The 15,839-nt window shown below is 45.7% G+C and overlaps 1 protein-coding gene across 3 annotated transcripts in view; it reads left to right on the forward strand.

Moving 5' to 3' along the window:
• GALNT8 (polypeptide N-acetylgalactosaminyltransferase 8) overlaps positions 1 to 14,915 on the forward strand; it is a 64,701-nt gene extending 49,786 nt beyond the window's left edge. For all 3 annotated transcript variants that reach the window (XM_021921928.2, XM_021921927.2, XM_031650210.1), the window contains exons 7-11: positions 1,806 to 1,991; positions 4,463 to 4,600; positions 5,150 to 5,245; positions 6,476 to 6,643; positions 13,499 to 14,915. In XM_021921928.2, the coding sequence (XP_021777620.2) occupies positions 1,806 to 1,991; positions 4,463 to 4,600; positions 5,150 to 5,245; positions 6,476 to 6,643; positions 13,499 to 13,651 (741 nt within the window). In that variant the 3' untranslated portion in view covers positions 13,652 to 14,915. The remainder of the gene's footprint in view (positions 1 to 1,805; positions 1,992 to 4,462; positions 4,601 to 5,149; positions 5,246 to 6,475; positions 6,644 to 13,498) is intronic.
• Positions 14,916 to 15,839: the final 924 nt, after the last annotated feature.

The raw sequence follows: 15,839 nt of genomic DNA on the forward strand, positions 1-15,839 counted from the left end.
AGACCTCCATCAGCTAGGAAAATTGGAGTAAGGTTATATTTGGATTTTGAATGTTTGGCTAGAGAGAATAATAATATTTGAGTGCAAGCTGGATGTAACCTCCACAGCATTCTGGGGGCCAGTGAGGAGAGCCAAAGAAGGATAATGAAAGAAAATGTGTACTTCAGGTTATCTCAGAGGCTGCCATAACTGATTTCTTGTTATGTCATTTGATCCTGGTGACAGTCCAAAGAGTGGCTGTACCCTTTTAGCAGATGAGTAAATTGAGGGTCAGCTTTTTCCATCATTGCACAACTGGCAGCTGCAAAACACGCTAGCTGCCAGGTGTGCAATGATGGAACCAGAATTTGAACATAGGTCAGTCTGATTTCAAAGCCTTTTTTTTTTTTTTTTTTTTAACTTCATTCATTGTTCTGGGAAATAGGGTGTAAAGGAAGGGGAATCCAGGGTTTTAAGAAGTGGAGAAAAGGATGAAAACAATTTGAAAGTCAGATAATGAGACTGACTACTCAGTTGGACACTCTTTTGGGAAGTTAACTGAACCAGTGGGGCCTGAGCTACACACCGTTATCTCAGGCATTCCCACTGACATGAGTGTGCTAGGTTGCTAGCCACTGCTATGGGCTAATTACCTCCCAGAAACTGCAGCTCACTTAGGCAACCGTGAAGAGAAGACACAGGAGACATCACATCAATCCAATATGGTTGGATAGTCCCATTAGCTACTGAGATGAACATCATATTTTCTAAACTCAATATGAGAATGTGCGTTTTGACAAGTATGGTTTATACCCATCAGGATGGTACAAATGAATGTTTGTAATTGGGTCATAAGCCATGGTACCTTTTGGTCAAGTTATGCAAATTAGTTATCTATTGCTGTATAACAATGTTATCACAACTTAGTGTTTGAAAGCAAGATGCATTCATTATTTCACAGTTTCTGTGGGTCAGAGGTCCATGCACAGTTTAGCTGGTTCTTCTGTAAGGCTGCCATCAAGGTGTCAGCCACGGTTGGGTTCTCATCTGGGCTCCACTGGGGAAAGATCTGCTTTCAAGCTCACATTCTTATTGGCAGCATTCAGTTCCTTAAAGTCTTCCAGGCTGAGGAAGCATTCAGTTTCATGCTGGGTATGGGTTGGAAGCCACTCTTAATGTCTTCCCTTTTCATGTGTTAGCTGACAACATGGCAGCTTCCTTCTTCAAAGCCAACAAGAGAGAGCATCTCTTGGCAAAATGGACTCTACAATCTTATGCAGTGTATTCATGATCCATGCAATCAAGCACGTCCTGCCATCTTTGCCACATTCTGTTGGTTAGAAGCATGTCACAGGCCCACACGCAAGGGGGAGGGGATCAGGCAAGGCTGTAGACACCAGGAGGAGGGACCATGGGGTCACTTTGGCATCTGTCTGCCACATTGCCCTATGTCTAGCATGCAGGCAGAGAAGGGGCAGGAGGAACTTAGTGCAGTGAGAGTGGCTCAGGGCATGGCGCCTCTCAGGACATGGACACTTTCCTTGGGGGTAAGGGAGCAGAGGCCCCTCCTTTGGTCCATGTAGGAGGACTTGCTGAAAGAAGTATGATTTCAGGAGTTGTTTGAATGACAGGAGAGAAGCAGTTCGGTAGATTTCTAAGGAAAGATGATTTAGATAAGACGGTTAGGAGGCAATATAAAGGCAGGAGTGGGAGGACTGAGCTTACATTCTTTAAAAACGGTTCTAAAATGTAGTCTTCTTGTGTCAACAAGCTATGCAATCCATTGGCTGTGAAGCGCAGGTGATTTTTTTTGTCTTCTTCTGCAGGTGTGGCAGTGTGGAGGGAAGATTGAGATTTTGCCCTGCTCCCGGATTGCTCACCTAGAGAGACACCACAAGCCCTACGCCTTGGATCTGACCCCTGCCTTGAAGCGCAATGCTCTGCGAGTGGCGGAAATCTGGATGGATGAGCACAAACACATGGTCTACTTGGCCTGGAACATACCTCTCCAGGTGAGTCATGGAACTGAACAGCAGCATGGAAGAATGAAAGAGGAGGAGGTGGCAGTTATGTAATGGGGCGGGATAAAGCAAAAGTGCCATCACAGCCCTAAATAATTAGAATAAGGTCCTGATGGTGTGATAATAATGGCTCTTAACATTTATGTAACAGTACAGTACTGCATTCCGGACCCTTCTATATATTAACTTATTAGCCATCACAACATATGTAGGGGATAGGTTTTCTTTTTTTTTTTTTTTTTTTTTTTTTTTTTGAGACGGAGTCTCGCTCTGTCGCCCAGGCTGGAGTGCAGTGGCTGGATCTCAGCTCACTGCAAGCTCCGCCTCCCAGGTTTACACCATTCTCCTGCCTCAGCCTCCCGAGTAGCTGGGACTACAGGCGCCCGCCACCTCGCCCGGCTAGTTTTTTGTACTTTTTAGTAGAGACGGGGTTTCACCGTGTTCGCCAGGATGGTCTCGATCTCCTGACCTCGTGGTCCGCCTGTCTCGGCCTCCCAAAGTGCTGGGATTACAGGCTTGAGCCACCGCGCCCGGCCAGGTTTTCTTTTTATTATTCTAAGTTTTACAGATGAGGAAGCTGAAGCACAGAGAGTTGGAAGAAACTTGTTTAAGGTAATGTGGAGAGTAAGATTCAAACCAAGGAAATCTGGCTTGTAAGTTCCCTGTTCTTCATCTCTCTTTTATAATGGGAGATATAAACATAGCAGGTGTGATGTAGGGTGGTGGGAGAAGGCACTGTCATCTTGCCGGATGCACAAGCATGAGGATAGCATTCTTTTTTAAGTTGTGCATGTGTGTGTGTGTATGTTTTCGGTAGAGACAGGGTCTTGCTATTTTGCCCAGGCTGGTCTGGAACTCCTGGCCTCCCAAAATGTTGAGTTTGAAAGTGTCAGCCCCTGCACCCAGCCAAGGATGGCCTTCTTAGCTAAGCCCACATCTTATACACTGGCTGCTTAAGGTCATGCTATGCTGTCCGGTGTCCCTGAGCTCTGGCTCCGGGCTAGAGCATATGGAGCTGTATTGGCCCAAAGGGAGGAGTCATCGCATTGACAAACTCATCCCTCCACCACAGCGGGTTCTAATGTAGCCCCCAGAAAGCCAGGGAGTCAGGATGGTGGGCAGCTGTGGAGGGACCTGGAAGAGAAAGTCTGGAGGGACTCCGAGGGTCAGGAGCCAGGTTAACACTGGGATCACTAGGTCTGGAGATGGTAAAAATGTGCAGAAATGCCTGAGCCTTCTTTATAATTTAAAGATGCCAAAGTGCTTCCTTTCATAATCCAAGCTGCCAATAACCTCTTACAGTTGGATCACTGTTTGAAGAGAGATGGGTAAGAATTGATTCTGATGTCCCAGTATGCCAAGGTATGATAGGAAAAAAAAGTACCCTCCAGGGCATCCCTAGCTTTTTTATTTCTACAGAGTCATATTGTGACTGTCCCAAGCTGTACGAAGAGTTGTCTGTAAAACGCTGAACCATCAAAGGATGATCTAAATTTTTGCATGGGATGATCTGAAATGAGCCCCAAAGGAAAATTCTGGGAAGAAGGCAGATACACAAGTGGTTCCTGCTTTTTCTAATTTGCCTCTTTAGTATTATTTTACATTGATTCCCCACAAATATCACTTCTAAGAAAGTCTCTTTTAATCTCCAGAAGTCTTCTTGTGTCAATAAGCTCTTTTAATCTCCAAAAAGTCTCCTTTAATCTCCTTTGGCCTTTTCTGGCCCTATCGTGAGGAGTATTTTGGGTTTTATTGATGTAAATACCATCTCAAAAAGGAGCAATCTGCATAAGCTCATGAGGAGAAATAAACCTGGGCGGCCCCACTATGCGGGCCTTGAAGGAGTAGAATTTGAAAGAGCAGAATTTTCTAGGGTTTAAGGTTTTTCCACCTTCTCTGGAAATATAAAATATCAAGGTTACTTCACAGGCTATCAGAAAAATACTCAGTTCCATCATGCGTGGTCCATACCCACTGGTGGAGTGAAGGCGCTGTTAAAAACTGCAGCCACATTAAATGTAAAGGAGTCTAACTGAGCAATGCATGATTCGCAAATGGGGCAACACCCAGAATCACAGCAGATTCAGAGACTCCAGCACAGCCACGTGGTGGAAGAAGATTTATAGACCAAAAAAAGGGAAGTGGCGTGCAGACACTGGAGGTGAGGTACAGAAACAGCTGGATTGGTTACAGCTCCGTGTTTGCCTTATTGGAACACAGTTTGAACACTCGACAGTGGATGAGTGGTTGAAGTATGGCTGCTGGGATTGGCCAAGACCCAGCTGTTGTTACAGGTGCATAGTCCTAAGTTAGAGTTTCGATCTTGTCTATTAAGTTGGGTTGCAGTTCGTCTACAAGGACTCACAGACAGAAATATGGAGTCCTTCTCAGGCCGTATTTAGTTTGCTTTAACAGAGCTGTCATGAGTCAAAGCACAGAAACACTTGGTGTTTTATTTACAGAACTCTGGAATAGATTTTGGAGACATTTCTTCCAGAGTTGCGCTCCGGGAAAAACTGAAATGTAAAACCTTTGACTGGTACCTGAAAAACGTTTATCCACTCTTGAAGCCGATCCACACCATCGTGGGCTATGGAAGAGTATGTATATTATGAAACTGCATTTTGAATTTTAGATGTTTGTGAAAGACAATGCAGCCTGAATCACGTGATTGCCCATCCTGCCCAAGACGCCCTTCCTACCATGGCTTTTTCCTCAGCTCTTTGCCCTCAACTCTCTCAGTTTCCTTTTGTCCCTTGCTCCCCAATCCCCATCTCTTTTCCTTCTCTCTGCTTCTACTCCCCTTGAAAACTGTAGCTCTTGCCTGGACACCCCCCCACCCCCGCCCAACCCCGGTTTCTCCACCAACTGCAGCCACTGGCCTTGCCCACCTGACTCTGCAGAGGCGCCCCTCCCTGTGTGTGGCGATGGTGCGAGGTGGTGGGTGTTTCCAGGATGTGGGCATCGTGGCAGCATCAGTCTGTTTCCCAGTGCTTAGAAAATGCCTGCCGGGATCCCAGTCCTCTGCTCCTTGCGGCTGCTGGTTCCTGGTGCCCTCAGTGTGTTGGGGAAAATGTAGGCCCTGGGAGGGATGGGGCCTCATTCTCTGCCTCTTTCTAACAGCGTTGCCGTGCGTTTTGTCCCTTCAGATGAAAAACCTGTTGGATGAAAATGTCTGCTTGGATCAGGGGCCCGTTCCAGGCAACACCCCCATCATGCATTACTGCCATGGATTCAGTTCACAGGTATCTTCCACAGTCTTCCTGGACCTGCCTGGGCAAGTCTGTCGTGGCTCAGCCCCTGGTAACCGTTCCTGGGTCTAGACTCCGTGATAGGTGATGGGGAGGCAGGAGCGGAGATCCTGGGTAAGGGTGAAACCCAGACCTGCCATGGCAACGTAGTTCCATCTCAGTTACAGGGAGGATAGGTAGAAAGGCTATGCTCTGTCACGTTCATTCATTCTCCATGGTGATATCTGCATTGACAGTCACCTCTGGTCCCTTCCTTTTCCCCTCCTCCCACAGCTCCTGCCATCTTCTCAGGGCTCCTTGAAAGCCTGGGAGAGTGGGCAAGTGAAGCCACCTGTGCTTCTCCTATAGGGAAGGAAACAGAGCTAGAGAGGATAGAGGCTGAGCAGATGCTCCTCCAAGGGATGGACGAAGAGCCCTGGCACCATGTGGAAGGTGTGGCCAGGGGACTTTTTTTTTTTTTTGAGACAGAGTCTCGTGCTGTCGCCCAGGCTGGAGGGCAGTGGAGCGCCGATCTCGCTCACTGCAAGCTCTGCCTCCCGGTTTACTGCCATTCTCCTGCCTCAGCCCCGAGTAGCTGGGACTACAGGCGCCCGGCCCACCACCCGGGCTAGTTTTTTGTATTTTAGTAGAGACGGGGTCAATCGGTTAGCCAGGATGGTCTCATCTTCTGACCTCGGATCCCACTCACTGCCTGCTGGGATTACAGGTGAGCCACCGCCATTCAGCCGAACTTTTTTTAAGAGACAATATTCACGTCTGTCCTCTGAAACTTTGCATGCTGCCCTCATAGCAGCCTTTTGAGGCATGCACAATAGATACCATTTCCACTTAGATGCAGAAATGGAGACACATTAATAACCTACTTCTCCAAGCTCACTGAACAAGACAGTGTCAAATCAGGAATTTAAAAGGTTTTCTGACAACAAACCCATAGCTGAGGCCTACAGTGACAGATTCTGGAGTTCAGTTTTGTTTTTCCTTCAAAGACAAGCTTCTTCATCCATGTAAGCTCTGATTCTGTTGGAACCCTCCTAGGCCTGGCCTTCTCCCTGGATTCAAGGGGAGACTAAGGTGGCTTCATGTTGTCCCGGAAGGTTCAGTGCTCCCGGTGTGACTGGGTGTCTGAGATCAGACTTCCTGCTCTCCCTCCGGCTGGGGCGTCCTGCTGGCTGACGATGCCTATGGCGAGTCCTCTCTGCTTGCTTTTTTTTTTTTTTTTTCCAGAATGTCTACTATCACCTAACTGGGGAGCTCTATGTGGGACAACTGATTGCAGAGGCCAGTGCTAGAGATCGCTGCCTGGCAGACCCCGGCAACGCGGAGAAGCCCACCTTAGAACGATGCTCTGAGGCAGCTAGGAATGCACTGCATATATATTGGAATTTTAAACCGGTGAGTTACGTGTTTTTGTTTTGTTTTGTTTTGTTTTTCTTTTGAGACTGAGTGTGGCTCTGTAGCCCAGGCTAGGAGGCAGAGGTGGCGTCTCGCTCACTGCAACCTCCGCCTCCCAGGTCCTGGTTCAAGCAACTCTCCAGCCTCAGCCTCCCGAGTAGCTGGGATTACAGGCACGCGCCATCATGCCCAGTTAATTTTTGTATTTTTGGTAGAGACAGGGTTTCATCATGTTGGCCAGGCTGGTCTTGAATTCCTGACCTGATGATCCACCCGCCTCAGCCTCCCAAAGCGCTGGGATTACAGGTGTGAGCTCCTGCGCCGGGCGAGTTACATGTTTTTTTAAAGGACAGGTATATGAAAGGTTCAGATTTGATTTGATATTGTTTTACGAGAATTACTTCTTGTGGCCCCGTGTAGGGAAAAGATTGGAAACAGCAAACTGGGTGTGAAACACTGAGTCTCTTGACTAAGGCAGGGGTGGTTAAGGAGAGGAAATATTGGAGTCTGTTGTAGCTGAACAGTTGAGAGTTTGGGCACAAGTCCTAGCTCAGTACAGCAAGTTCCTTACCCTCTCTGAAGCTCAGTTTCCTCATTATAAAATGATGGAGATGACAATATCTTCTGTATGTGACTTTTGGGAGGATTAAATGAGATAGCGTGTGCAAAGCATTTAGCGTGGTGCCTGGAGCAGAAGAGTGTTCAATACGCATTAGCCATTGTGATCCATTTATTATTAATGATTATCAGAGGGTGTGGAACACTAGGCTGAAATCTGACGGGGGCTAATGTAGAAGCCCTGCCTTTAACTTCAACATCAAATGACCAAGGACAGGGTGGAGGGAATCTGGCAGAATTCACGTGACGATGACTCGAGGGTCTTGGCTGACAACAGTCTATGGGGAATGTACAATGGATGGGGTTGCTCCAAAAGCTTCTGCACTCTTGGGCCAATTCGTTAGGAAGGGGCAGTGCCTCCTGGAGGGAGCTACTGCTCTATCTGTGACTGTGTCTCTGAATGCGGTACTATGCTTGGTTCAGGTGCCACACGGACAGTCTAGTTCAACAGTTTCTAACTTTTCAAAGTTTATGACGCCTTTGAGAATTCGCTGATAGCTATGGACTCTCTCTCTCCAGGAAAACATACATATGAACCTATGTGCAAGATTTGCTTACAGTTTCAGAGGTTTTTTGCATCCTAGATTAAGCTTCCCTGAACTAGACAATATCGATTAGGAGGAGGAGGGTAATGTCTTCTCAATCTCTGGTGTCTCACTTTACGCTCCAATTCTGTGGAACTACATGTAATTCAATGAAAATCCAGGTTCCCTCTTATCTTAGGCCTTTCTGCAGGTATTATTCCCTCTCCTCCCACTTCATCACCAGACCAACTACAAAGTGTTCCCCTGGCCTTACACGTCACCTCCTTGGAAGCCTTCCGTGAGCCCAGAGGAGTCGGTTGAGTGATTCCTCTTGGTCCTCTCAGGGGCGCTTTTGTAGCCCTAGTCTCACCATCTCTTACAATTGTCTGCTCACTTCCTTCTTTTCATCATTTGGCTGTGAGCTGGAGGGCAGGGCCTGGGGTTTGCTGTTTTTTCTCTAGCATCTGGCACAACCCCTAGAAGATGGCAGGCACTCAACAAATGGTTGCAGAGCAAATGGAAGATTGGCAGGCCTGGAGATATGAGCTTGAAAGGCTTGTTAGGCTTACGGATAGAGAAAAGGCGACGCTGTCTTTAAGAGGAAGAGGGAGTAGATTTGTTTAATGTCGCAGGAGGGCAGAACTGAGACCAATAGGTAAAGATTAAGGAGACAGATTTTGACTTAATGTAGGAGCAAGGGGAGGACTTACTAAAGGCCTCACAGCTTCAGGTTTCCTACAGAAGAATAGGCTGCTGAGCATGGTGGTGAGTTCTCCGTCAATGGCAGTCACCAAGCACAGCATGTCTGAGCATCTGGCAGGCCTAGGGTGCTAAATATGAGTTTTTGATGTCCTCAGTCCTATCTTTTTTGTTTGTGTGAAGAAAACTACTACAAGTTTACTTGGTTTTAAAAAATTAATATTCACTGTATTCAAATTATAAATTAAAACATTTAATGAGATAGTGTGTATAAAGCATTTAGCATGGTACTTGGTGCAAAGGAGTATTCAAAGAATCATGGTTTTTCTTTAAGCTTTTAAGTTCAGGTTACAAATCTTATTATTTTATCTGTAAGGCTAACAAGTTTTGAGAATCCCCTTTAAAGAAGATTTTTTTAAATTTAATAAATTAAATTCCATTAAACATCATGAACTGTATTTACAAATTTAATACGTTAAATTTCCTTTCTTAAGAACTTCAATGACCTGACTTTAAATTTTTCAATTCTTAAGTTCTCTTAAATGTTTCAGAAGTGTTTGTAAAGTCAGTAAAAATTCACCATCAAGTCACCAATTTAATTACTCAAATACACATTTTAAAATTGCTATCACAAGATTAATCTGTAAGATGCCCATTTTCTTAGATACAAGTACTTAAAAATAGTAAATATACACAGAATCTTTGGCAAGTGCTATGTATTTGATTCCCTTAATAGCTACACTTTATCCTAAATCTCCTATGAATTAAAGATACATTGTATTCTAAAGAAATAATATTTTTAGATAAAATTTTATTCTCATTTTTCCATATCCTTTTTTCTGTTTTTTCTTTTCATGATAACAGCCTACCATTACTAAATAAATAATTATGCATTCCAAACATTTTGAAGGTTGCCTTGCCAAGAAAATTTTGGATGATCGCCTTCTCAGCTGACTGAGGCTACTGACAGAAAAGAGATTTGGGTTGGCTGTGAGATCTGGAAGGCAGGACATTCAGGGAAATTCTGCCAACCATTCTAACATACAGGCTGGGTCCATTTCTATGGCCACTATGTCAAGAACTACAAAAGCTGAAAAGGGAGGTGATCATGTAATTTCTGGTGTATTATCTAATATTAAGTTAGTCTTGAGTGGGTTCACTCCATCTAATCCTTTTCCATCCATCTCACCTCTTAGGTCTACAATTCTTTCAGATATGAAAAATGATACTTGATTGAATGTTGGGCTCTTCTGGTTCTCACTTTTCTTTGTAGACACAGCTTACAAATTTGCTAAAAGTTACCAAAGAAATTTTCCAAAATTGAGAGGGAGATGAGACTGGATCATCCCTTTGTTTTCTTTGATTTCATGATTCTGTGTTTTGGGTGTACCAGAGGAGGCTATGACCCCTGTGACACAAGAGATCCAGTGATGGGGCGGGGAGCCAGTTGAAGAAGAGAAGGCCTAGTCAGACACATGGACTTTAACTTGAGGAGCACTGCATTGAGATAGTGATGCCACTGAAGTAAGGGGGCGTTTGGGGAAGGTCATCCATCTTCGGGGTGAAGCAACAGCTCACAATACAAAGAGGGTCTCTGTGAGGAGTAGTGAGGAGTAGTGAGGAGGAGGAGAGCGCTCATGGTGAGGGGCGGGAAGTGCGGGAAAAGATGAAGTGGGGAAGGAGTGCTCCCACACACCGCTGGTGAGCGTGGAGACTGGCACAGCTCCAGAAGCAACTTGCCCACGTGTAGGAAAACCAGACGCTCCTCAGAACCCAAACTAACTATAACTCTTTTTAAGGCACATTCTTTTTTAGGACAATATCTTTACTTAAAAAATAGTATAGAACGTAGGCCAGGATTAATGTAGAAATTATCTTAATACTTATCACAGTGAAACACAAGGAAAAATTAAATGTCCAACAGTGGGGAATGCTTTGAACTGAATATTATATAACCATTCAAATGATATTCTGAAGAAATCTATTTCAAAAAGTTAATAAAATTGGAAAAGATGTATGTAGAATGTTAAATTTATATAAAGAAGCAAGATGTAAAGACCACATATACAATGTTATCTTGTTATGAGTGCTTTTATATACTTTATATATAAAATATTTTAAAACATATTTTTAATAAATGCACTTCTAGTCAATCATCCCCTCCCCTGAAAGCTGCCAGCGATCCTGAGGACATGACCTCACGGATGATCTCAAAGTTGCTGCTCCATGCCCGCCTCACCTGCCAGTAGCCCATGTGCCCAGAGCCCTGGCCATTTATTTTAAAGTATTTTATATATTTTTAAAGTATATTTTCAAGTTAAAAAAGAAGCATCTCTTACTTTTGTAAAAGTGAAAAAGAAACAAAAACAAAAATCCTTTAAAAACTCTGACAGGCAGCACCCCAAAACAAAGACCAAAACGGCCAGGCGCGGTGGCTCATGCCTGTAATCCCAGCACTTTGGGAGGCCAAGGCGGACAGATCACTTGAGGCCAGAAGTTCAAGACCAGCCTGGCCAACATGGTGAAACTCCACCTTTACTAAAAATACAAAAATTAGCTGGGCGTGGTGGCGGCCGGCTATAATCCCAGCTACTCAGGAGGCTGAGACAGAAGAATTAGGTGAACCCGGGAGGCGGAGGTTGCAATGAGCTGAGATCATGCCACTGCACTCTATCCTGGGAAACAGAGCGAGACTGTGTCTCAAAAGAAAAAAAAAAAAAAAGGCAAAAACAAAACAAACAAACAAACCCAAAACAAAAATGTATAAGATCCAGATGAACACAATTTGAAAGCAACTAGAGGATGTGTGGAACACTGTCAAAGCTCATGTCACGTGGAAGTCGAGTGGAAATAGAAAATAGACCACTGACTTTGTCTAAAAGGTCACACTAAATTAGAATAACCAAGAGTTACTGAACACATATATGCCCATGTGTGAGGTTAAACATTATCTCATTTAGTTCTTATGAAACATAGGTTTCACAAGAGAAGTATGATCACTAACTCCATCTCACCCATGAAGTAACCAGGGCACTGAGGAGTCCAATTATTTGCTGAGGGCTACACAGTGTAGTAAATGCCCAGCGTTCAAACACGGGATCTTAACAAATGTGTGCTATTGCCTCGTTGCTTGGGAATTTGATTCTGAAAGGGAGAGAAAAACTGAATGTTTGTTGAAAGGGTTAGTAGAGTTGAGGTCTGGGTTTATTTTGTCCTTCTAATATTGTGACATTTGGACTTGTTTAAAGGCAGTAGAAAAGGAATCTGCAAAGAGGGAGAAATAAAAGACAGATGTTAGGAAGAGTGTTTCTCTAGCATCGAGGATGGCCGGGGCTCAGGGAGCAGAGGGGGCTGCTGGCTGGTGAGGTGGGCGTGGGGCCGCTCCTTTGAGATCATCTGTGAGGCCATGTCCTCAGGATCGCTGAGGGCTTGCAGGGGACGGGAGGATTGAATGGAAGTGTGGTGTTCTTGACATTTAGTTAAAATAAGTGCCAGGTGGGGGCTGACAGACAGAGCATGCTGAAGAGGCCTGGAAGAGGAACCCTGGGGAGCAAGCCCAGCTCTGGGGCCATGTGGGCAGGTTTATGAGCCAGGCCTGCTCAGTTGGCAGACCCTGTCCACAAGGGCTCTGTGGTCTGGAAGCAAAGAGAGAGGAGTGGTGGCGGTGGTGGAGGAGAAGTTCCAGAATCTGAAGAGTTGCCCTGAATGGCCAATGTTGGATGGCTGCCCAGAGGAGGAAAGGGGTGGCTGGGGCTTCGGGGAATCCAGGGACAGGCAAATTTGGGGGAGCAAGGGCCGTTGGAGGCAGTTTGTGATGGGAAGAGATGAGAAGCAGGGAGGTGATTGTGAGAGAGGAAGCAGAAATCTGGAGATGTTAGAGCTGCAGTCAGTCCCGCTTGGTGTTCAAGAACTTGGTGGCAGTTTGTCTGAAGGGGGACAGTGAGGTCAGGGTTTCTTACCAGCCATCAGAATGAATGTTATGCACCTTACTAAGGATGATAGTAGAGTGCAGGGCATAAAGAGGAAACAGCCTGACCCAGGCACTAATATACATCATGTGAGTCCTGCGAAGGGGTAGAGAGGGATGTGGGAGAGAGAGGGCCGGGAGCAGAGGGCAGGACCAGGAGAGACGGTAGTTTGGACAGATGGCAGGATTGTCAGTTGCTGAGATATGAAGATAAGGGGGAAGAAGCTCAGGGAGGTTGTGGGAATCACATAGGATCAAAGAGAAGGATGGCCCTTCCTTTCTCTTCTCCTTTGAGAATGGGGAGTGGCAGAGATGAACTAAGATTTGTTGCATGTTTCATGTGTCAGGCCCAAGATGGTCCCTCAATATGAACCCTAATTCTAACCTTAATATTAACTCTAAACCCGTTTTATAGATGAGATTGACATTGAGACTTGGAGAGAGCAGGTAATTTGCCCAAGCCCACACGGTTCGTATATAGTAGAGCAAGGATTCAACCCTACCATTGTAGCACTGATGCCTATCACGTTCCCAGTCATAAACCTTGGCGAAGTCCCCGCAACAGGAGAGGCAGGAGGCTGCCTCAGAGGCTGAGGTTCCTGAATGTAGCTCCTGCTCCAGGCCCACGACACAGTTTCCCTGAAGAGGGAGAGAAGCACAAGGTGAAGGTGACCCTGATGGGTCTCATGGGGTCAGGGGTGAGGACGTGGAAAGGAGGGCCAAGCTGAGAAGGCCCGCCGTTCTCACAGATGCCTTCGTTCCGTGGTAGTCAGTACTGACCCAACGCTTCCATCTCAGAAGAGGCTGAGGGCATCCCAGGAAGCCAGAGCAACGCCGCCTGGTTGGTCACTTTGCCATGGGGCTGGTAGAGGAAGCACTGGGTGGTCTCATCCTACATCCTGCTTCCTTTTCTCCCCTGGATGACTTGTGGAGGACTGAGAGGTCCTTCAAGAATGTGGCTGAGCGCAGCAGGGAGAGCAGGGCCAGAAGAGATGATGAATTACTGAGGCATTTCAGCACCTTGGCTCTGTCTCTCTTCCCCTCCAGGGAGGAGCCATCATAAACAGGGATACCAAGCGGTGTCTGGAGATGAAGAAGGATCTTTTGGGTAAACACGTGCTTGTGCTCCAGACCTGTACCACGCAAGCGTGGGAAATCCAGCACACCGTCGGAGACTGGGGTCAGACCAACAGCCAGTGATCGCCAGACGACGCTGGATCTGGGTCATCCATTCTTGCAAGTGGAACGACTTCTACTCCCAGTACTCCCAGCTCCTTTCTCAATGAGAAGGAAAGCATGTGTATGTGTGTTTATGGCGACTTCAGGTGGGGCCCGTGCATGTGCTGGGGTGTCTCTGTTGCAGAGCAGAGAGGAAACTCTGATGCCTCATCCCCAGCTTCCCTGGGAAGGTCGTGATATATATCAAATGCCATTCTTAGAAACTCCTTGAAATAACCAGCATCTTTTGGCTGTTATGTGGGGAGAGAAGGAGGAGGATGGAAGTTTATCTTTGACTTCGGCCCACGATGTTTAGCCTTCCTTCCCGACAGCTACTGTCGCCATCTGCCCCACACCTCCTCCCCAGCGCATCTGCCTGGGGACTCCCAGGCTGCCGGGGGCCATTCCACGTGAGAGACTGGGCCCTTCTCAGGCCAGCAGTGTGATAGCTCTCCCGGTGGCACTAATTCTCCCTCCTGCCTGGGCTGTACTGAGAGATGCAGAAAGTAGACAAGTGACTTTTAAAAATTCCTCCATTCCTCCTCCCATGGCAGTTTTATTTGGATTATTAATCTCTCCCACACCAAAGAGATTCTGGAGGCTGAAGGGAGGAGAGAAGGCACCTGAACTCATCACAGCTTTTCGGGGGACAGTGTGTTGAGAAGGGTAAGAAAATCGAGGGCCATCGGAGCCTTTCTCTTAGTAGGTCATAACATTTAATGACTGAATTACCGATTCCCTCCTCCTACTCTTGCAAATCATGGAGAAGATGAGGCTTAAATCAGAGGGACGCTGCTTTTTGGGGACAAAGAAGAGACTGCAGGCAAATCTTAAAACCAGAGATTCTATGGCTGTCTGCTGGATAAATGTTTTCTGCTGCTTGGTGAGTTGGGAAGATACATCTCAGCCTGCCAATTTTTGGCAAGGTCTTGGAGGCTGGTAGGACCAGGCGCCATGGTGGGAGAGGAGGTAGGATGGCCCTGTGTGTGTGTTGTGTTGTGGGATTACCCTTCAAGCATGTGCTCCCGGAACCCCTTCTTCAGAGGGCCACTTTTTTCTCTTAGTCCCATGTCAGGGCTGCCTGGAAACGATCTGGGGAATCATTAGGTTTTCTTAAGGCATGAGGCATGCAAGACGGTGATAATTTGGTACAGAATTTAATCAATTAAAACTTATAAAAATGGGCCAGGCGCGGTGGCTCATGCCTGTAATCCCAGCACTTTGGGAGGCCGAGGCGGGCGGATCACAAGGTCAGGAGATGGAGATCATCCTGGCTAACACGGTGAAACCCTGTCTCTACTAAAAATACAAAAAAGTAGCCAGGCATGGTGGTGGGTGCTTGTAGCCCCAGCTACTTGGGAGGCTGAGGCAGGAGAATGGCATGAACCTGAGAGGCGGAGCTTGCAGTGAACTGAGATTGCACCACTGCACTCCAGCCTGGGTGACAGAAAAAAAAAAAAACTTATAAAAATGAACTTTTAAAAGTGTACAGGTTATAGACAGCTTGATTAAAATTTCACTAAGAACACTGCCATATCAAGAAGTAAAATACTGCAGATACAATTTTATTATGAAAAAATCAAGGGACAAGATGAATGTTAAGCAAATGTATAACTTCTAGCTTCTGCCTGGCAAATTGAAAGGAAAATGCAATTCACAGCAAAGTTTTGGAAAAGCATGTACCCAATAGAAAGTTGGATAAAAGACACAATATCCTTAAACATGTGAAAAGATGTTTAACCTCATTCATAGTTAGAGAAATGCAAATTAAAACAGTATTGAGATACTTTTCACTTAAATTGGTAAAAATTAAAAAGTAGGACAGCACATTCTTTTGGAAGGGCTGTGGGAAACACAATCTTATACATAATGCAAACTGGGGATATTTAGCAATATCTAAAGATACTGTGTGTACGTTTTCGATTTGTGCCAGGAATTCCACCTCTAGAGATCTACCTCCAAAAATAAGAAAATACTTATGCACAAAGTAACTCTTTGCAGTATTCATTGTAACTGAGAAATGTTGAAAAAAAGAAAACAAAAAACGATGTGGCTGAACATCAGAGAATAATTGAATACCTCCATGTAATGGAGTACTATGCAGCTATGATAAAGAACAAAAACTCCTTGTCCGAACCGATATGGGGTGATTTCCAGTATCTTTTGTTAA

This window comes from Papio anubis, chromosome 9 (assembly GCF_008728515.1).
Source record: "Papio anubis isolate 15944 chromosome 9, Panubis1.0, whole genome shotgun sequence".
Classification (NCBI taxonomy): domain Eukaryota; kingdom Metazoa; phylum Chordata; class Mammalia; order Primates; family Cercopithecidae; genus Papio; species Papio anubis.